At 49.5% G+C, this 22,204-nt stretch overlaps 1 protein-coding gene across 3 annotated transcripts in view; it reads left to right on the top strand.

Annotated features, from left to right (window-relative positions):
• The first annotated feature begins 3,183 nt into the window (after positions 1-3,183).
• LOC119808169 (solute carrier family 23 member 1-like) overlaps positions 3,184-22,204 on the top strand; it is a 42,811-nt gene continuing 23,790 nt past the window's right edge. The window contains exons 1-4 of one of the 3 annotated variants that reach the window (XM_038320554.1): positions 3,184-3,596; positions 12,284-12,458; positions 13,273-13,416; positions 15,146-15,303. In XM_038320554.1, the coding sequence (XP_038176482.1) occupies positions 15,251-15,303 (53 nt within the window). In that variant the 5' untranslated portion in view covers positions 3,184-3,596; positions 12,284-12,458; positions 13,273-13,416; positions 15,146-15,250. Of the gene's footprint in view, positions 3,597-12,283; positions 12,459-13,272; positions 13,417-13,477; positions 13,623-15,145; positions 15,304-22,204 lie in introns of those variants that run through there. The other 2 variants (XM_038320552.1, XM_038320555.2) reach the window with 2 other exon arrangements.

The following is a 22,204-nucleotide window of genomic DNA, read 5'->3' as shown; positions in this document are numbered from 1 at the left end:
GTCCTTTTAAAGAAAGGGATGTTGGGGGCCATTATGAAGGAGAGGGGGCCAAAGGCAAGGTCAGTAGTAGTTGCTTGAGGGAGAACCTTTATCCAGCATTGCACTTTCTCAATTTTCTGCCTTCTGGATGTGCTTACCAGCAAAGTCTGCATTCCCCTGACTGGTCAGTGAGCCCTAGGGGTATCCTCTGGATTGCAAGTGAGTAATACCACTCCTGGGTTCATTTATTTATTCATTATTTCTGACACAGGGTCTCACAGTGTTGCCTTGACTGGCCTGGAACTCACTCTGTAAACTAGATTGGTCTCAAACTCAGGGATCTGCTTGCTTCTGCCTTCCCAGTGATGGGATTAAGGGGATACACCACCATAGCTAACTCATGCCCTGTTTTTAACATCAGTGCTTCTGGGGCAAACACTATGAGCTAACTCCTACCCCCCATGCCCACTATTTTATGGCTGGAGCCATGGGAAGAGGAAGAGAGTATTTAGACCCACCTCTTTCTGGGCAAAGATTTGGCTGATCAGGAGATCAGAGAGACGGTTGAATGAATAAGAAGGTCTGAGCAACCCTCGATAATTAGACTGAATTCATTTACTATTGGGAGAGGGAGAGGGAGAGGGAGAGGGAGAGGGAGAGGGAGAGGGAGAGGGAGACGAGGGAGAGGGAGAGAGCCAGACCCAGGTGTAATTACAGGAAGTGATGAGCAACACGCCGAGAAGAGAGAGATCAGGAAACACAGTCATAGACTGTATGACTAGGAGTTTCATTTCATCCTTGTGGTTCAGGGGAGTATGTGAGACTTTTGTTGTTAGTTTGTCTAAGGGAAAACTTGACTAACCTTTGTTTTAAGACCGTACCCAGATGGTGTCTAAGAAGGAAAGAAGGCTATGAAATTGATGTAGAGTAGGAAGAGGGGCCCCAAAGGAGGCTTGGATGAGGTTAGTGTAGTGCCTATCACTGAAGATTATTGGACTCACATGAGAAATATTTAGGAGGTGAATTTGCCAGGATTTGGGAGACCAAGGATGCTGCCCTGGAAGGACTCAGGTTGAGGGCTGGGGTCACTTGGTTGATGTGGGTGTCATCCACCAAGAGGGCGAGAATGGAGGAGGTAGTTGTCTTTCTTTTCCGGGCCTCACTTCCTTAATAGCCCTCTGGTTTTCATAATTAGATTTCTACCTCCCAGGAGGTACTGGAGATGAGCCGAAGGGTTGGCAGAAGCAGTTAGTTACCCAAGAGAATGGCAAGTCACCTATTGTAACTATTCTTGCTAAGCTGCTCTAGACAAATGTCAGTGTTCTGCAAGAATGAGGTTTAGAAACAATAGAGTATGTATGTGTGCCTCTCTCTCCTCTCTCTCTCTCTCTCTCTGTGTGTGTGTGTGTGTGTGTGTGTGTGTGTGTGGTTCCAGAAGAGAGCAAACAAAGTTGATATCTGCAGAAAAGGAGAAGCAGTTTCAGCTCTTAGTTATACTAGTTGCTTCTATTTACGATGTAACAGTTCTAACTAAGAGGGCTGGGGGTGCCTCTGTGGCACTTGGCGTGCAAATATGAGATTAAAGTTCAGATCACTAGCATCCACATAAATGCTGGGTGTGTGCAGCGGCTCATCTGTCATCTCAGTGCTCGGGAGTGGTAGACAAGGCATTCCCCAGAGCAAGCTGGCTAGCCAGACTAACAAAATGGGCCACCCCTGGCCTCAAGTGAGAGACCCTGCCTCATGAAATAACATGGAGAGCGACGGAGATTGGTACCTGACACCCATCTCTGGCTTTCACACACACACATACACACACACACACACACATACACACACACACACACACACACACCTCACACATGCAAACACGCATACACATATGTGTGAGGCCCGAAAAGATTCCATTTTGGTGCTGGGACCTTGTGGAACTTTGAACCCCCACCCCTGAGAAAAGCCGGGGATCGCTAGACCCCTTCTAGGGGAAGTATTGGCTAATAGGAAAAACTCAAGCTATACAAAACTGCTGACAAGATGCTGACCACCTAACTTCCCCTATTGGTTGAGTAACAAGGGACCAATCAAATAAGCTTTCAAGCAGCCCTTGTGGTTAGCAAAGGGGCAGCAGATGTCCTAAGGACATGACCTGGAGACAGTTGCTATGGGTGAACAAACTCCCCTAGGTAATAGCAGCCTATCAGAGAATAACAGCCACGCTTCACCCAACCTTTAGCCAATTATGATATAGGGTAAATAATTTTGCATTTTGAGACTGTCATCTTGTGACAGCTTTGTGGTTTTTGTCTTTATAAACCCCTTACGATAATAGGTGGGGTCCTTCTCCCTCCATCTGCTGTGTCAGACTGTGAGGCAGAGGACCCGTGCTAGCCCGTACTTAATAAACAGAACCTTGCTTTTTTCATTCGGGAGTGTGTGGCTCCATGCTGGTCTTCTTGGGGGTCTCAGGACTTAGGCATAACACATGCACATACATACAAGGCAAAGGAACAATTTTTTGATCTTGGGTTTTCTGCCACAGCTCAAGTCAGATTGATGCTCTCTCCTCGTCCACACCTTGCTCTTGGACCAGCTCTCATGGGTGTTCTGAACGGTGGGAGTCAGTGCCGCCTATCTCAGAATATCCTACCACCATGAGTAACTTCTGCTTGCTAGACTTGGCTCTCATGGGGATGGGAGGGAGCAAGATTTTGGAGATGTCCTTCAAGTCCCCTGTGCAAAAGGAGAGCAGCTCTGCAATCCTGGCCTCCTCTGAAAACTGTTGGGCGCTAGCTACGCTAAGGGCTGAAGCGCTGTTTCTTCAGGTTCTTACTGGTCCTCTAGATCAGTGGTCCTCAACCTTCCTAACGCTGCGACCTCTTAACCCCAAATATACGATTATTTTTGTTGCTCCTTCATAATTGTAATTTTGCTACTTTCATGAATCATAATATGAATATCTGTGTTTTCGGGTGGTCTTAGGTGACCCCCGTGAAAGGGTCATTTGACCCTCAGAGGGGTCGTGACCCACAGGTTGAAAACCACCGCTCTAGGCCGTGGTTTCCACTCATGAGCCTTAGTGGCAGAGTGCCCAGAACGAGCAATGTCCCTCTCTCGTTAATCATTTCCTTCACGCGTCAACCCTGCTGGGTGTGTCGTCTTTTCAGGGAGTTCTATCCTATCTCAGTCAGTTTTCAGGTTGGAAGACCAAAAGCTTACCTGTAACCTTGCTCCCGTCCCTGCACCTGCCCCGGGAACTCGGCCTTCGGAAAGAGTTCTCTGGTCACACCCTGTTTCCTTGGTGCTCTGGGAATTATTCTTGAGTCCACGAAAACCCATCAAACCACGAAGCCGTTTCCACAGCTGGAGGCTCCTTGGTCTCCACCACAAGAGGCTGGAGGGGCACCAGCTACACACACGTCAGACTAAGGGTAGATCCCGCAGGTACCTCCCTCAGTGCCCGCCCTCTGAGTCAGGCACTACTTTAACCCTCCTCTCTTGGAGCTCTGTCTCCCTTCCTGGTGTTCCCTGTTTTGTTTCTCGAGGGGAAGACAGAAGAAGAGCTCCCTCGGGTTGCCATGAATTCTGCCACCATCAGCTGTGAGTCCCCCAGCTGCCTGGTGAGTGCTGGTCGGGGTCGTCTTGGAGGGAAACAGGGAGGGGAGCTGGAGGGAGCAGCTCTGCCTCCTGACCCCTTTCTGTCAGACAGGAGTGGCTCCCCTTCCTTGGCTCCCCCCAGGGCCTGTTACCTCCAATTGCCCTCACAATAGACACGGGACTTTCTCCGAGCCCTGAACAGAAGAGATGGAGGGTGGGGCCGGGTTTCCTGACTATGCTCTCCCTGATGCTGTTTGCTTCCGCTGGTTTACGAGGTGGTCTCTGGAGAGGAGTCCTTGACTGTTTTCCCTGCCCCTCGGCCCCTCAGCGTTAGGCTGCGCTTTCTTTCCAAAGCTCCTTTTGAATCAAGCAAAGGGAAGCAGAAGATGGTCAGGTTGTCTTCCTTCCCACCTGACTTAGCAGGTGCTTCTTTCTCTGTTTTACAAAAGAGAAACCCGAGGTCCAGATAAATCTGGTCACAGTAACCCCACGGGGCCTCTCTAGCTAGACTGGAAACCCTGCCTCAACACCCTCTCCTACCTATTTTGGTCACCTAAACATACAGGGCAGGTTGAGCGGAGACCTTATGTCTTTGCTATTGCCCACTGCAGGGACCAAGGCTTCTCTCTTCAGATCCAGCCAAAGGGTTGGAAATAGGGACCACCCATGTACCTGAGTACCTGAGTACCTGAGTTAGGTTCTTGGTCTGCTCTCTGGAGCCAAACACAGGCTTAGCCCACTCTGTTCATATTTCTGGCAAGGGCCCCTAATATTCTCCTCTGAGAAAATAATGTATCTTTAGAGAAAAAGACTTGGTCTCACCACAGAATTATTTTTGCTATGCTTTTTGGAGATTAAAAAAAAACAAAGAAATATGCTGAAGATTCCATTTCCTCCTCAGGAATGTTGAGCATCCTAGAATTTGAGCTTCTGTGAGATAAATCTTTCATACAGAGCAGAGGACTTGCATGAATCTCCCTGGGGTGGTATAAACAAATGTCTGCTCAGCCCATATAGGGCACTGGCGGCAGACCCGTCCCACCCAAGCTGAGCCTGGTGACCAAGAGTTTATTTGGCTTACCTTCAGGAGCATGGGTGACCCCAAAGTAGCTTTGCGTCACTACTGAAAAGTCTCACCCCAACATGAATGCTGACTTCTCTGGAGCTGTGTAGATGAAGTCCCCCTAAAGTAACTCCCACACCCTGTATACTCTAGCCCAGGTGATGCTGGGGGAGGATGACATACAGCCAGCAGGGAGCTGCAAGAGAGAGCGGCTGAAATCTCAGGGGAGGGTTTAATGACCTTCTTCAACCCATCCCTCTGTGAGGGATGCCAACAGGCCCACTCTCGTGGATTTGTCTGGGTAGTCAGAGCCACCCTGATGATATGGTAATGGTTGTTGTGTTCAGAGGAATGTGTCCTGTAGCGATCTTCAGAGGGAAGTGTTCTGTAGCGATCCTCAGAGGGAGGTGTTCTGTAATGTTCCTCCTCTTTCTTCAGCTTTTCCGTTCTTACCACCCACCCTTCCAGCCATGTTCTCCAAGCCTTACGGGATGATACAGATACGTGATTATTTTCTTCCATCTGTGGCTGAGTACTGGTCTATTATATAGCAAGGGTCACTTAGCCTCAGAGACTTGACAGGTTATGACTCTCTATGGTACACTTCTGACTGAAAAGGGTTTCCTTCCATGGCCAAGTGGCTCACAGTGGCAGTCATGCAGTGGGTATACATACAAATGTATAGAAACCAATTTGACAGGCATACCACATCTATTCGGTAAAACCCATAGCATTTGCTGCTTCCCCGTTGGGGTCCATGACTTTCCTAACCCTGGATTACATGTCTTATGTGATGGCCTTAAACCCAACGGGAAAGGTGTTGTTGTTGTTGTTGTATTCGTAACAATTGTGGCGCTATTGCATCAGTGAGTACATCCTGTCTGTCACTTTGGTACCATAGTGTACAGAGTCTAATAGCCCAGCAAGGCTGCTGGAGGTTATCTTCCACCTCTAGCAGCCTACATGGTGCCTTCTGGCCTCGCGAAGGCTGATCGGCAGGGAAGGATTGTCTAGCACAGTCCCATTCTGATTTCTCCATGCCCTGGAGGTAAAACACACAGGTATCTTCGACAGTAGAGATTAACCATCTAGTTCTGGCACGCAACCAACAGCAGGGTTAATAGTCTCTATGGTTTGCAGGGCCTGGAGGGGCTTTCCTGGTCAACAGATTATGGAGGGGGGCTGGGGACCTACCCTGGCACCAGGACTTTTGGGGACTTTATGGCTTTTGGGGACCCACTCTGGGTACCTCCATTTGAGCTCTTCCAGCATGATTTTCCTATTAACTGGGGTAGCTGCTGTAGGATCGTCTCCCTCCCCCGGTTGGGTATCATCGCCATCTCAGTAAACCATGATGTTCCTAAGAATTTCACTGTGTCTGACCTTTGGCCCCGTGCGAGCTGAGTTGCCGCCCTCTCTCCTTCAGGTGCCTTTGCACATCTTTCAGAGGCCCTTTCTAAGTCTGCAAAAGACTTGGAGGTCAGCAGCATGCCGTCTACGGAGAGAGCGAGAGGGTCTCTGATCTACCTCCATGTTCCGAGCGAGTGCCGGGAGTCAGGAGTCAACGACTAAGGGGGAATCCTAAAGGAAACTGTTGGCCAGGCCCGGTACAGCATGCAGAACAGCCCATTGTCATTGTCAGTTGTTTCCCCAAAAAGTGTTGGCTACAGTGGTACCTTTGAGAGGCACCTGCTTTAGCCAGCACCCCGCAATCTCCAAGAGATGTTTGCCTTCCTCCTTCCAGAGTAGTGCCAAGGGGCTTCCCAGCATTACCCCACCCGCAGGAGGCTAGGCAAGGCTGCCTTGTGGTCTTTTCTGACCTAGTCAGCGTCAAAAGGAAAGGTCATGTTTGTATCTGCCGGGGCCCTCACAGGCTCCCTGCTTACTGTCTCCTTATTGATCGTATCTGGCTCCCAGAAGGACCCAGAGCTGAGCACACAATCTCCACTCCCAGTGCAGAAATGAGAATGGAATACTCTGGGGAAAAACTTGCGTACTCCTAAGTGAAGTTCAATTTTTTAAAAAAGTAATTTGCTTATTTATTTGCACACACCGTTCCACCGCCGTATCCACTAGCTGGGGTCCATCACCTTCCGTGTTCCTGGTGGTCATCTGGGTCTAGAATCCACCTAAGCCCTAATACCCAGCACATTAGTAGGGGACCAATAAATCTGCAGTTCTAAGTGGGGCCTCCTGTCACTCTGCATGGTCTTCCTCTCAGGTTGCACTGGCTACTCCTTTAAGAAGGGGCTGTGTGGTTCCCACCCACAGAGCTCCTTCCTCCATGACAGGGAACACACTGGGGATCACAGTACGGCCCCTCTGTTCCTTTGGTGATCTCTACTGGGCCTTGAAGCTTTCCAAAGGTCCAAATCACAGCCTTTGAGTTTCTGGCCGTTTTCTCCCTAGAAACCCCAACTTCACGCGTCTCTTGCTTCATAAGCTTCTTGAGAAACCCAGCCAGTCCCCTTTTCTTGCTGTTTCTTTTTCTCACCTCTTATTGATTGCTTAAGCATTTCACAAGCCCAATTTGCATCCTAGCCTTTGTCTCCTCGCTCCACGGATCCCCTCCTGTCTTCGAAAAACCATGTGAAGCTCTGTGAACTCACACAAGCCTGGGATCAGTCCGATGTCCTGGCTGAATTCTCTTCCTTCTTAATTCTGGAACTAACACAGGCTTGCGCGCCCCGGTAAACTGGACGCCACTCCCCACTTCTCTCCTGCTCGGTCCCTTCGCTATCATTTTTTCCTTCGTCTCTTCTCGTCATCTTTTCCTTCACTGTCCACTCTCCCCATTGGTTTATAAGCTAGCAAGGGCAATGGTGTGTGCAGTTTTTGTTGATTTTTTTTTCCTGTTATAGCTCTTCCTTACATTTTTGTTTGTTTTTTTTTGTGTGTTTTGTTTAGTTTAGTTTTGTTTGTTTCCGGGGCATATGGCACAGCCTCAGTAGCACTGCCACCCACAGCAGGAGCAGGAAAACTTCTGCAGCCCCCTCTTGGCCACAGGTGGTCTGTACTGCTTCAGAAACTGCAGCGTATTCTCTGGTCTGTCAGCCATCCTCTGGGATGTTCGCGGTGGGCCTCTTTTATCAGGGAGACATGGAATAATGAGGAAGCCAGTCCTGCTGGGACTTCTCCCACTGACTTCCTACCCCGACTTCCCACAGTGCAGAAAGCTCAGCCTCAGTCCATGTCTTAGGAGCTATAGCAACTATTACTCCAGCAAAGAGTCATTAAGGCGGAGTCATGGGGGCCACCGTGAGGAATGTGAAAATCCCAGGAGCCAACTCCAGGGAACTGGAAAGTAGGAAATCTTCTAGGTCAGGCGGGACCTGAAGAGCGGAAGGAATGGGCACTTTGTGGTGCAGGTGATGCCCGAGGGTAGGGAGACAAGATGGAGGCGAGACCCCAGTGAAAGGGTCCATTGGGACCTCTTTGTAACTGTAAAGGGCCACGGAATGCCAAGCTCATCAGAATGCCCTTTTGATGAAGTCGTTCCGTGAAAGGGGTGATCTGTCTGCTCACACCATTGCGTGACATCAGGGAAGGCTTCATGAAGGACCCATCCCTCCTCCAGGCAGGGCTCACAGGCTGCTCAGCATCTCACGTGCGCAGCTCCTGGTCTCTGGTTTTCTTAGTATTCCGCCATGTCTTGAGCTCGGACACCTGTCACATTCATTTGAGACCATCTCTCCAATATCGCTGGTGTGTCAGCCGGTTCTGCATCACCTGGTTCCTTAAATATCTTTGGTGCACTAGCAATTCATGGCTAATACACAGGACTATGAGGTACCGTGTCCCCCGCTGCTTCCATTTCCGTGCCCCGCCCCTTCACATAAATAACTCGGGGTAACAGCAAAAGGCACACTTATGAGCAATTGGGTGAACAAGATAGAAAAAACAAAGCAAACACGGGAGGAAGAAAACGAATGTATTTGGAGAAAAGCTTATCGCTGAGCTCAAAGTATTGTCTTGGGCTCCTCTTCGTACCAACCTTGCAAAGTCTCAGAGATCCATGCAAGTCACAAACTCTATCACAAGGGACTAACAAGCTGTCTTCGAGGAGGATGTTTTCCTGGGCTCTAAGCTCCTTTTAGGTAATTTTTTAAAATGTGTGTTGGTGTTTGACCTGCATGCATGCCTATGTGAGGGAGTTGGATCCACTGGAACTGGAGTTACAGATGTTTGTGAGCCACCATGTGGTTGCTGGGAATGGATCCCAGGTCCTCTGGAAGAGCAGTCAGTGCTCTCAACCACTGAGCCATCCCTCCGGCCCCTCGGCTCTCCCTTTAAAGTGTGATTTCTGATGTAGAATCAGTTTCTCCCATGACTGATTTGAAGCTAATACGGAAGTAGTTTCTGTAACTACAGGGTGGCCTCTGTGGGTATAAAGAATGTGGGTAATTCCAAGGACCTCAGACTGGCAAATGTCTTTGATTGGCTCCCAGCTGTGTTCGCTGTCCCTTCACCTTCCAGGGAGTCCCAGGGTCCTGGAAAGAGTGTGTGGTGAATTTGCTGGCGGAAGTCTCGGAGCTAAACTATTGAGGCCTGAGAGTTCATTCCCTCATAGGCTGCGCAAGGCACTCCCACACCACGCAAGCCGGAGGCTGGGAGCACCCCAGGGGTGTCCTCGAGGCTAAATGGGACAGTGGTGCCTAGGGTGGACAGTTGTGCCAGGAGTGACCGGTTACATGTACCCAACCCTTCTCCTTTGTGTTTCTTTCTTTGAGTTTCCCTACCGGGGTAGTCAGCAGGCCTCTCGGGGGCTTTCTCTCTGTCTCCTCTTTCCTGTGGTTCTTTTCTCAGGGTCATGCCCCTCACAGATGCTTCCATAACTTCACTAAAATCCTCACCAGATGTGCTCAGAGGCAGCACTTCCTCCGGCAGCTTCCCCTCTATCTCTAGTCCAGTTTTGACCCTTGAAGACTTCTTCCAGGTACAACACAAGGACCAAGCAGTGTCGATACATCCAGACAGATATGAGATCCCGAAAGGTCTCCAAATAGATAAAGGCAGAGAGTTAAAGGCGATATGCAAGACTTTCACAGTCATCCCGTGATAGTATTTGCCCACCTGCTTCATCAGCTCAGCGAATGCCCACTCTGCCCAAGAATGAAGCAAGACTCTTACGTTTCTGATTTAGAGCCCAATGGGAGAAGACTTACGAACAAATGTTTTAGGTGGGAACAAAGTAGTTCCCCAGAGCTATGCTGAGGCTAGCTCAGGAGACTCATATCGGGAAGTATGATGCTGGTTTATGGCTCCCTCCCTCAATGTGCTGCACTGGGCTTTCCTCATTATCGCTGGTGAGGGGCTCATGGGTACACAGTAGGAAGGAGTCAGGTTGAGTATTTGCATTCTACCCCTGTGGAGGATCTGACTTCCTGCACCTTCAATGACACAGTGATGTGGCTTCCCCCTCCACATCCCCATCCTTGCCAGCCAGCACTTCCCCTAAGTTAGCGCTTTCTTGAGGAAGGTGGTTACTGCTGTTACAGCAATGGGGAGCAGTGACTTCTTGGCAACGTCCAGAGATATGTTGGGTTATCACAGCCAGAAGAGAGGAGGGGCCAGGGAGGGTGCTGAACATAATCCAGTGTATAGGTCAGCCACCTCTAGCCCTCCCCCGACACAGGGCACACTAAGAATTATCTAGTCCAAAGTGTCAGCTGTGCAGAGAGGTAGTGAGACCTCACTTAGGAAACAGCAGTCCCCATTATTTGTAGAGATACTTTCTAAGACTCCAGCAGAATCCTTCCTGACACTTCAGGCAGTGCTGAACGGTATCATTTCTCTCTATAAACACACATCTAAAAGTGTATTTGTGGTGTGTGTGTGTGTGTGTGTGTGTGTGCACGCATGCGTGTACTTTCTCCTCTCCACCTTGCAATGCTATCACGTGGTATCTATGTGTCCTCCCATGCCCCATCACATACCACTCTTGAACGCTGGGGTCCCAACTGAGAAAATAAGGGCTGCCTAACTACAAGTCCTGTGATTCAAAGGCAGTTGGTCCGATGTCAGGGACAGCCACTCCGTGAGTCATCAGAAGGCAACACGTACAGCGTGCGTATGCAGAATAAAGGATAATTCTCTTTCCAGGCAGGGTGGGAAGGTCTGTGTAGGATCCTATCCCACTGCCCAAAACGGCGCAGTTTGAAATATAAAGCTTAGCACTGGAGAGGCGGCTCCGGGGCTAAGAGTTACTGCTCTTGCCGAGGGACCCAAGTTCAGTTCTTGGTACCTCTGTTGGGCAGCTTCCAACCCCAGGTATTTCTAGTTCCAGGCTGACACTCTCACCTGACCTCCACGGGCACTTGTACTCGTGGACGCACACACACACACACACACACACACACACACACACACACACACACTTAAAAATGATAAAAATCTAAAATGTAAAGCTTATGAACGTGTTTCTTTCTGGAATTTTCCGTTTAATATCTCCAGGCTATGGCTGGCCTTGGCTAACTGAAACCTTGGAAAGAGACTTCCAGTTCTGGGGGCAGGGTGTATGGGAGTCTGCTCTGTAGGGATGGCACTTTCTGGAGCTGCTGAGAGCAGCTACATAGTTCTTGATCTGCTGTTGTTCTCAGCTGTCCACATCTGCTCAAGCTGCAAACCACCATCTCACACTTCCCTGGAGTAGAGCCACTGATCCCTTAGATAGAGAACACACAGCACTCCAGCCCTTGATGTTTTAGAAGCGCATGAAGATGTTTTCATTTGTTTAAAAAAGAAATGGAAAAGGCTAGCGGTGTAGGTCAGAGTGGACCTGGCCCAGGGGAGGCTCTGGGTTTGATCTCCAGTGTTGCTAAATAAATACTTGGATGAAAAATTCATTTTGAAGGCATTTAGTACATGACTCACTTTTCTACTGAGATAATCCAAAAATATTTGAAATATTTTTCCTGTGAAGGAAGGGCATACAGGGTCAATGTGCTTAACGCCGGACCAGAGGTCATGAGCTGCCACTGTTTCCGAGATGTTCTCTGAGTGGGGCTGCAGTGTGGGACACTCAGGTGTGGAAGTAGACTTGGAGGAAGTGACTTCAATGACCTTGCTGGTCTGTCTCCTGCTGCCCACACTACCCTTAGGTCAGCTCTGGCTGTGCCATTGCATAGACCCTGCACTCTGTGGTCTGACCAGGGCCCGGAGACTTCCCTAGGGACACATCAGCTAGAATGACTTGATCCTCGTGCTAGTGGCCTTGCTACCTCTGGCCACACCAGAGATAACGCTTCAATGGTCCTCTACCTCCAACCAGATGTCTCAGTGTGAGCCACAAGCACATATCAGCCCTTCCATTTATGGAAGGTCACAGTGAGCACAATAGTTAATGTTTATTGAGTGATTGCGCTGTACCAAGCCCTGAACTGTGTGCTCTCTTTGTGCTGCAAAGTGGTTTTCTCAACCACCTAGATTAATTATACAGATGAGAACACTGAGACAGAAATATTATTGATTTTCCCAAAGTGCATAGGCAATGCAGTCAATAAGTCGGAATAAAGCTCTATAATCCCAAGTTAGTTTTTAGTTAAACCGTGGGAATGCGGCTAGACTATTGGGTCAGGGTTGTTCTGTGTACACGCACCCGTCAGCACTAATCTGTCATTTTCATCCCGTTCACACTGATGATGACAGAGACTTCACAACAAGCTGGGATGATAAAGAGAAGCAAGCTTCTGACCGCTCTTCCTCGAAGTTCCCTGAGTCACGGACGAGGAGCTGTGATACAGATCCGGCCATTGGAGCTGGGCTCTCCGTAGTCTGTTGGCTTCTGTGTCCAGTTAGTTTTCTGTGATGGCCTCCGTTTGCTGTAAGGAGAGGTTTCTTTGCCGAGGGGTGGTAGCTACGCTTCTCTGTGGATAGAAGGATAAGATTTAGAATAAAGAACTATGCTGGTCTAGTGAAATGATGTAGTAGGTTTTGTTCGTTTGTTTGTTTTCTGATGGCCACGATCTCACTAGTCCTGGGAAGCTGGCTGGGTTTCTAGTAGCAGGCACAGTCTCCCTCCTGTGTATGGCCCTTGAGTCCAATTAGACAGCCGTTGGTTGCCCCTGTTACGTGTCTGCCACCTCTGTGGATATCTTATTCTGCTGGCCATTGTCGTGGCTCGTCCATGTTGCTGCTGGGCACAGAGTAACCGCTTTCCTCCTGTCTCAGCTTGCATAGTATTTTCTGGAAGCATGGAGGCTTGATCGTAGGAAAGAGACTTTCAGGTCTGATCCAGCTCAAATCATTTAAGTCCTGTGTCCTGTGTGTGGTGTCCTCAGCCTTAGGGGCCAGGCCCACCCTCAATTCCTGAAAGGAAATCTACCTATTTTTTGACTTTAAGGCATGCTCCCGTCTTCTTCCTGGTAAAGCTGTCTCTCTGCCAAGGCTTTGGATCAACACCCGCCTGCCCCCTCTCCACAGCTCAAGACTTAAGATTCTTTAGCACGAATGCCTAACGTAGGGGACAAGGTGGCACTGTTCTTTTCTTCTCTGCCTCTGTATTCCTCAGCCGGCTAGCACCGCTGATCCCGGCCCTAGGCCTCCTGTGTCTGGAAGGGTGTCCCGCCATGTGCTGAAATCAGGAAGTATAGTAGCTTCTCCCAGAGTGTCACAACACTCTTTCCTTGTCTCCGCAGAGGGTCGACGGTGTGCCCAGTTCCCACACTAAAGGCCAAGGCGAGAGGCAGGATGGGCAGCCGAAGGATCCTAGCAGCAGCCACCTGGCCTATGGCATCCTGGACAGCCCACCATGGTATCTCTGCATCTTCTTGGGGATCCAGGTAAGACCACCCAGCCAGAACACCGGATCCTTGCCGGATCCAAGGCGGTTCTCTGTCCAACAACTACAGGTCTAAACTGTCAGCTGCCGTCACTGCCACATCCATCCCAGCTCTGTGAAGATGAGCGCTGACTTTTAAAAGAAGATGCTGGACCATTCTCACTTGAGTGGGGGCAACTGGCTTGGTTAATGGTCCACTTCACTTAGGTGAGGCTCTCGAGAAGGCAGAGAGAGGCACCAGCTGAGCATTTCCACAGGGGTGGGTGGTGCCGTCAGTGGCCTCTCTGTTTCAGCTTTTGCGAATGGCTATTCTAGGATCAAGAGGTTTATTTGATCACAGAAAGGAGCCGGCCCTGGTAGGTGGTGTTCACCACGATGGCTGGACAAGCCAGAGAAAAAGGAAACACTGGTGGAGTTGAGGCCTGGAGAGTGCTGTGGTTTCTACTGGTCTAGCTGGTGGCAGGCCAAAGAAGCCTGTGTAAGATGCTATCAAGGATGCGTGGAGTGGGGGGGGGGGGGGGGGATAGTTTAAAAGTTCTGTTTGCTTAATGTATGGGGTCCTGCGTCCAGTCCACAGTCTCACCAAAATGGGTTGTAGAAGATTAAACTTGTGTTATTTTCCAAGGGATCATGGGAGATCGTGAGAATGTGCTTTGAAGTGGTCATGCTTTCTTTTCTGAAAACTCTGTCCCCTTCCTCATAGCAGACAAGCCATCTTTGGGCTTCATTGGTTTGCACAAGCTGCCAGGGAGTTGAAAGTCTTCCCAGCTTCCAGTATACTCCACCCCGCATCTGTCAAAGTACGGTGCTGGTCATATGGTTTGGATTATTCCAGAACACCCGTTGAAGGGATTAATCCGTATCTAATCCGTTGGTTGATCGGTCCCTTTGAGACATAGCTCGATGCGGTGACAAGAGCCAGAGCTGCCCCTAAAGAGACCTGTGGCAGTTCATTTCTTGCCTGCTACCCTCCTGCTGTCCCCACCTACATGACCAGGAGATGTGGAGCCCTCTATCCCTAGGAGGAGGAGAAGGAGGGGAGAGAAATAGATGCATACAAAGGGTCGGGTTTGTGTGGGGCTGGACACTTGGTGTGACTCCAAACAGAACTAGCTGCACCCTATGAGTGAGCAGTTCCGTCAACCCAATCGGACTGACCATTCTGAGGCCAGAGTATGTGAAATAGTGGCTCATTCCTGTGCCATATTAATTTCTGTCTATCTCCTGTTTGTCTACAACCTATATCCATCTGTTTATCCCATTGGTAGCGGAGTCTGCACGCATTGACTTCTAACCTGCTCTGAACTCTGGATCTGCCAGGCGGGACTTGATGAGTCTTTGGCCAATAGCTCCAAGCTCACACTGGGTCCTCCTTGCTCATACCCACCCTTGCTGTGATCTTATTCCTAAGGCCCCACCTTCGTCCTATTTTACTCCCCCTCCCCATCCCTATCTTAGTTTCTGTCTCAGGGCATCAGTTCCCAACACAGTGGCTTTGTGCTCACAGCCCAGTCTCTCTGGTTGGGTCCCATCTTCTTAGGGCAGAACTTTGTAATACTTATTGCTCGTCAGGATCTGTGTGTGCTCCTCACTGTCAGTCTCTCAGGGACCGGGGCAGAGTTTTCAATCCTGGCCATGGGTGAGTGTCCCTGGGAACGATGCGCTTCTGCCTTGGAGAATGAAGATGCGGTTGACAGCGTCCCCATACCCTCCTCCTTCTCTGTTCACAGCACTTCCTCACAGCCCTGGGGGGCCTTGTGGCTGTGCCGCTCATTCTAGCCAAGGACCTGTGCCTGCAGCATGACCCCCTGACCCAAAGCTACCTCATCAGCACCATGTTCTTCGTCGCGGGCATCTGCACCCTCTTGCAAGTGTTCTTAGGAGTCAGGTAGGTAAAATTGCTCTCCATGGATCCCAGTGAGGGGCTGCTTGGATGCTGCTGGGATGAGAGGAAGCTGGTTGGAGCGAGGAGTAAGTGATGATCTAGGATGCTTGGTAAAAGGTAACAAATTTCCATATTATCTGTGGGGGGATGTGTTCCTTCCTAGCTTACAAAATTAAGCTAAGAGAAATGCAGGGGACATGAGGAGCCAGGGACTCAAATGTTACAGGGTGCACTCTCTCTCTTTCTTTCTCAGCCTGTCTCTCGCATGTGTGTTTATGTGCATGTTCGTTTGAGCCTACATGTATGTCCTGTGCACACGCCTATGAGTGTGTGGACAGCCAAGCACACCTCCAGGTGTTGTGTCCCAGGAGCCAATCATTTTATGTTTAGAGATGGGATCGCTCAGGGGTCTGGAACCCTCCAAGCAGGCTGGCCTGGCTGGCCACCAAGCCCCAGGGACCCACTGGCCTCTACCTCCCAGTGCTGGGATTATAGAGTACCCTACTAACCTGGATTATTTTGGGGGAGGGGGACTGAATTCAGATCTTTATGTTTGTGTAGGAAACACACTTTCGACTGAGCCATCTCCTCCGCCCCTGCTGCTCTCTGTTTGCTCAGGCCAATCTCAAATGATTGTGAGGCCCTTGATCAGAATAAACCATTGAGGACTCAGACACTCCGTGGGTCGATGTTAGAGAGTTGTAAATCGAATTGACACACTGTGCGCTGAACTATGAACCCATCGTCCTATTTTGAAGGCCCGAGTTGAACTGAGGTCTCTCTGACTCTGCAATTCAGTGTGGACCCTGGCAGTGCAGAGACCTCCAGCCCGTGGCCTTCCTCCTTCTCTTCCTACCCCGTCTTTGGTCCAGATCACAAGCGGTCTCCCACGCATGAAAGGGGACACGCTGGCCTGTACATCCGTGTTCCACCTGGAGAGAACAGAGTTCCCTCATAGCTACCCCTAGCCATCTTTAGGCCTGGGGTTCACAGCGTCTCACTGTTAGCTTTCAGGAGGCGGCCTGGGAAAGTGAGGAACTCAGGAAGAGGCAGAGGACCCTTCGAGCAGAGGATCTTGGGAGACCTGGGGAGAGGTGATGGAACTGGGCTGAGTCCGAATGCAATTCTTTTGGGTTATGAGTGGAGGGCGGGAACTGTGAGTCTGAAACCTGGAGAACCAGGTACACAGAGACGGTGGAGGCCTAAGAAGATGGACATCCCAGTCTAAGGGAAGAGAAAGAACCAGTTCACCCTCCCACTGTCTTTTTGTCCTGTTTCGAGGAAACAGTGTCTGCCAGGAGCAGTGCCGTTGCTGCAGGCTTTTCTGGAAACATCCTCACAGATGCACTCTGACGACTAACTATCTGGCCATCCCTAACTCAGTCAAATCAGTACATTAAATTAAATTAAATTAATAGCATCTCTAAGGCTCAGGGACCATTATAAAAGAGGGGCCTGCAAGTATGTGGGAGCTGGAAGGAAGAAGGGCTGTGAATCTCATTCTCGAGACTCCACTCGGCCGTCACAGTCATGCGCTCACAGTAACTGTTCTTTCCTGAACCGTTCACGCAAGACTGGCAGAGGGGATCGCAGGGCTTTACCCTCTACTGCTGAACTGTTGACTCTGGGTAGCTTCTGGGAGAGGGTGGTCATTGTCTCCAGTTGTACATCCCCTGCAGAGTCCACCAGGTTCCAGTGGGTAGCTCCAAAGATAGACAGCCCTAGTTCAACTTAGCAGACCACAACTCAAAGCCACGAGCCGTGGATGTGAAAGAGGTTTGCAGGAAAGGGCGGGGTCTTGACTCCCACAACATGGAGGGCAGGCACTGCAAGTTACTGTCTGGGAATTCCTCTCTTCGGAACCTTTCCTTTTCTGTACTCCTCCTTCCGCCAAACCCATTTGTATCCAGTGCTTCCGCCCTTGATATTTTCTTAGCACCTGGTCCTGAGAACAGATAGCCAGTTTTGAACAGCCTGATGCTACTATAGTTTTTGGTGTCATCTTTAGGAAAAGGCACAGGAAATTATGAATGCAAAATTATGTAGAAACAAAAATACTTACGGGAAAAAGTAATCTACAACAGCAAATCACAAAATTCATCTTATTTTTATATTTATTTATTTTTAGTATCATTATTTTTGTGCATGCATGGAGGTGTGTGTGTGTCTGTGAGCACACATGTACCAGTTAGAAAAGGATGCTGGGTATCTTCTTTGGTCTTGTTGTTTTTAAAGGCAAGGTCTCCTTCTGAACCCAAAGCCTACCATTTTGGCTAGGCTCACTGCCTGGCATTCCCAGATCTGTCTGTTTCTGTTCCTTCATTGCTGGGGTTCCAGAGGAGGCTAGAACTGCTGTCTGCGTCTTCACAACGTAGTGAAGGTGGGGGACTCCTCCAAACCCCCAACACAAAGTCAAGACTGGAATTCAGGCCGCAAGTGTCCACACCCAAGGCTCTTTCACAATCAAAATGAATTCGTTGCAGTTTTGGGGTGATTTGTCATTTTCTCTCTTCCCTCTTCTGTCACCATCTCTGTGAGGTCTCATTTCCCCCAAAAGTACAATGAAGAAGCCAAAAACTTACCAAGTTGACTGTAGTCTACATTTTAGGGCCCTGAACCCAGACTCCTGCCCCTGCCAGGGTTGGCCCTGGGACTATCAGAGACCTGATGTCCCTGGCTGGGTAGGAGCCGCCTCCCACCCGGCCCATGGAGAGTTACTTGCCCTTATGATTGGAGCAGCCCACTCCCCCAAGATTCTGAAGCTGTTCATTTTTTTAAGGAAAGTTTGTAACTGTGCCTCCTTTCAAAATTTATTTTTGTCAATTCCATTCATGCTTATATTGCATTTTGATTATTGTCACCTCTCTCTTGTTCTCCTCCTAGTCTCCTGACCCACTCACTGCTCCTAACTAGTCTCCTCTTACATTTTCCCTTTTTTTCTTTTTCTTCTTCTTTTCTTCTTTTTTGGTTTTGTTTATTTGTTTGATTGACTTTTGTCCCAACCAAAGTTTCCTCTCCCTCCTCCTCCCCCAGCTCCTTCCCATGTCCCCTTCATCAGGGCTGCTTACAGAGCACAAGCCGAGGGCTCACTAAAGCAGCATGAGCGCCTTGCCAGCGCCTGGACCACTGAAGAAAACATCCCCTCCCCCTCTCCCCTCTCCCCCAGCAACCTTAGTTACCAGCTGCTCCTCCAGGAGTCGTTGGGGCCTTGTGAGTCCCTGCCCCAGCCACAGCAGAACGTTGGCAAGACCAAGCTTGTGCAGGTCATACCTGCTGCTGTGAGGTCGTGGTGCCACAGCTGTGTCCCAGCTGCAGACAGCAGGTCCCAAAGGTCCCTCTAGACTGGACTCTTTTTTTTTTTCCCACAAGACAGCGTGGGAGGTGGGAGGACACACACGCAAGGTTCGCACAAGCAGCACACGGACACAACACACACGGGATTCGAACTCGCGGACACACGCACGATCGCAGGCGCCCTACGGCTCTAGACTGGACTCTTAACAGTCATTCTGTCTCTGCTCCTGCTTCTTGAAGTGAGTGGCAGAGATGAGGACTCTAACAGCTCCTTATTCTCAGCATTTCCATCAGTTATGAATCAGCAGCCACCCCTCGCCCACCATGACGAGAAGCTTTTCTGGCCAAGGCTGAGAGCGACCCTAATCTACGGGCATGCATATGAATATTGAGAAGGCAGTTTGATGGGTACATCATATCCTTTTGATGCCATGAATTATAATCAGGGAAAAGCTTAAGGTTCAAATTCCAGTCCTGGCTTTAGCTGTGGGAACATGGAAAAAATCACTCACCTTCACTAACTCTGGAATTTTCTTATTTGTACAATGAAATAATTGATTTGATAATATTCCAAAGTCTCTTTCATTTCTAATATTAGGACAGTAAAACGAGTATATCTCGGCTGGTTACAGGAATGAGTGAACCTAGTAGCTTTGCTATTTAGGTGTTCTTTTTTTGGGGGGGGGGGTTCTACCTCAATCTTTTGATTCTCATTTTCTTATTAAAAATTTCCATCTCCTCCCCTCCTACTCCCCCTTCCCTCCCCTCCCTTCCACCCAGACCCCCACTCTCTCCCTCTCCAAGCCAAAGAGCCATCAGGGTTCCCTTCACTATGTTAAGTCCAAGGTCCTCCCAACTCCCCCTAAGTCTTTATGCTAATCATGAGTCAGGGGTCTAGGGATTCAAGGAATTCATACCCTAGGAAATAAAATTAAGAAGTAGATCATGCTGGCATCATCGGACTATGTGGGAGTAGACAAGCTGAGCTTGGTCCCACCCCTGGAAATGCGCTTCCCGCTCAGGTCCTCATGAATTACCGTCCGGGAATCAGAGGTTGTGATAATGAGTTTAGGACTGAATCAAAGGCCAAGTGGATCGGGTTAATCTGCTGGTCATTGATAATGCAATAAGATTTCGGGAGAACAAGTCAAACATGGCTTGTTTCCGGAAAACAAGTTACAAACTGGCCAAAGAATTCCAAGAGTCGTGCCTGCTGCACCTGACCTGAGAGCTGGGAAGGCTGTAACCCTTGACAACCCTCGCAGTGTCTGTAGCGTGACTCTGGAGCTCTCGCGCGTGCTCCTTGACTATCTGCCCTCTTCTGAAACTCACTGGGGTTGTAAAATGAGATAAAAACCATTCATTTCAAAACACTACTGTTGCGTTTCCAGAGTAATCTCTGGAGGAAGTAAAAGGTCGTCTGTGCGGAGCTTCAGATTTAACCCTGCCTCTGGCGCTGCTGTAATTTTAACCGGAGGATTTCTGGGCGGGGGAGGGGGTTCCAGGCAATCTCTCTCTCTTTTATCTTGGAGCAAACGTTCCTGTGCCCGAGTGCTTCCGACTCTTCACACTGCCGCGCTCCAGGGCCTCCCTTTTGATGCAGCTCTGTTCCTGTCCTTGGTTCTGTTACAAAGTTGTTAGCATCAGACCCTGGCAGCCCTGGCAACCAAGGCTCAGCCACCCATTCTCAGTAGGTCAACTAGTCAGACAGAAAAAAATAGATAAAAGATATTTATTCCACGTGACTACGTTGGGAAAAGGAAAAGAGCCCCAGTGACACTATCCCCTTGGGAACTCCAGCCTCCTGGACCTGACACGACGTTTAAGTTAAGATAAGAGGCAGGAATAACTAAGCATGTCCGGACAAGGTGTGGTTCTGCCCATCACTGACCCATCCTCGGCTCAGCTCGTCTCCTGCAGGGTGGTCTGGCAAATTGTCAGAGCTATGTGAACTCTCTCAGGAAGATGCGTTCTTCTCTGAACTGGCGCCAAGGCCTTTTTCTCCTCCCAGCAAGAGACTCCAGGGTACATTCCAACCTCTTGGGGTCCACTGATCCAACAGTTTGATATCCCGGGGAAGGGTACAAGAGTCTCTAGAATATCTTACTTCCTGCCATCCCCAGACCTCTGGCTGGAGCAGGGGCAGGGCTAACCTTAGCAGGGCAAGTAAGTGATTGGTCACATGAGGAGACCGCAGGGTCTGGCATGACATAGGAGGACAGCAGAGTCTGAGCTGGCGAGCATTTGTCTCTTTGGGGGATGGAGGGATGGGAGGATACAGGGTCACAGCCCAGGATGCCCTCATGTCTGTCATATAGCCAAGGCTAGCTTTGGACTCAGTGGAAGTGGAGACAGGAGAATCAGGAGTCCAAAGCCAGCAGTGACCATATAACAATTGAGGTCGGCCTAGGCTACCTGAAATCCTAATCTCACCTTAGCCTTGAAAAGAGAGAATTAAATCAGAGAATGTATACAAAATGGTTAGCTCAACGCCTGACACAGAAATTTTTTTCCAAAGAAATAAAATGGCAGTACTATCTATATCATTTTGCACCAAGCACCCCCCCCCCACCATTCAAATAATTATTTAAAATGTGACTGTAGCAAAACAGAAATGCTTCCCTGTTGGCACACACAGTGCTTCTTAAATACCTCCACTCACCACACCCCCCGTTTCAATAAACACATCCCTACTATAGCACTTTCTAAAAGCTGCTCACTCTGTGTTCCATACAGTAAGTGTGTTCTCATCTTAACCAGATTTCCTATTGAACTGTTTCAAGTCTCCCACCACTGTTCCAGTGGCCGCTGTAACTGATGACCGGGGGAGTAAGCATTTATGTAAAGACAGACAAGGCAGCTGAACACTGTACTGTGCCACGGGTGGCAACCAGGGCACCGCCCGCGTGCTAATAAGGCTTATCTAGATGTTAGATCAAAGGAACGTGAAGACTGAAGGTCGGTGGCTATCTAATTATGTGCGTTGTTGTTTAGCCTGCATGTATGTCTGTGCTCAGGTATTGGATGCTCTGGAACTGGAGTAACAGACAGTTGTGAGCAGCCATGTGAGCGCTGGGACTTGAACCCGGATCCTTTGGAACAGAAGGCAGTGCTCTTCACCGCTGAGCCACCTCTCCAGACCTAATTTGCATTTTTGAGACTAGCATTGGAGCAGGTTACGCGAGCCTGCACACTCTAACCTGTGCTTGAGAGCAAAGAACCCGCGTGGCTGCTGCCTAGTTTGAGGCTCTGGCCCGAGATTCCTTTGTGGCTGACTACATCTGTTCACCGCTGTCTCTCAAGAGCAGTGAAAGCTCATCAGTCGAGAAGTAACAAGGTCAGGCACCCTTACCTTAGAGTAGAGCGGAAGGGGCAGCGGGCAGGGTGGCAGAACCAAGCCCCCGACCCACTGCCAGCACAGAGTGCTGGGGATACAGTTAGGATAGCGGCTGGTGGATAGTTCATGTTGTTTATTTGTTTAAAAAGGCCTTGATATACTGCCCAGGCTGGCCTGGGGGGCTCCTCCTAGGTTACTGGTATGCACTACCATGACTGACTGCAGCTGGTTTAAAGAAGACAAACAGGCTTCCCCTCCCATGGAGGGATGGTG

The sequence above is a fragment of the Arvicola amphibius genome, chromosome 2 (assembly GCF_903992535.2).
Source record: "Arvicola amphibius chromosome 2, mArvAmp1.2, whole genome shotgun sequence".
Lineage (NCBI taxonomy): Eukaryota > Metazoa > Chordata > Mammalia > Rodentia > Cricetidae > Arvicola > Arvicola amphibius.
Note: the sequence above shows the minus strand (reverse complement) of the source record. Positions and strands in the feature narration are given on the sequence as shown.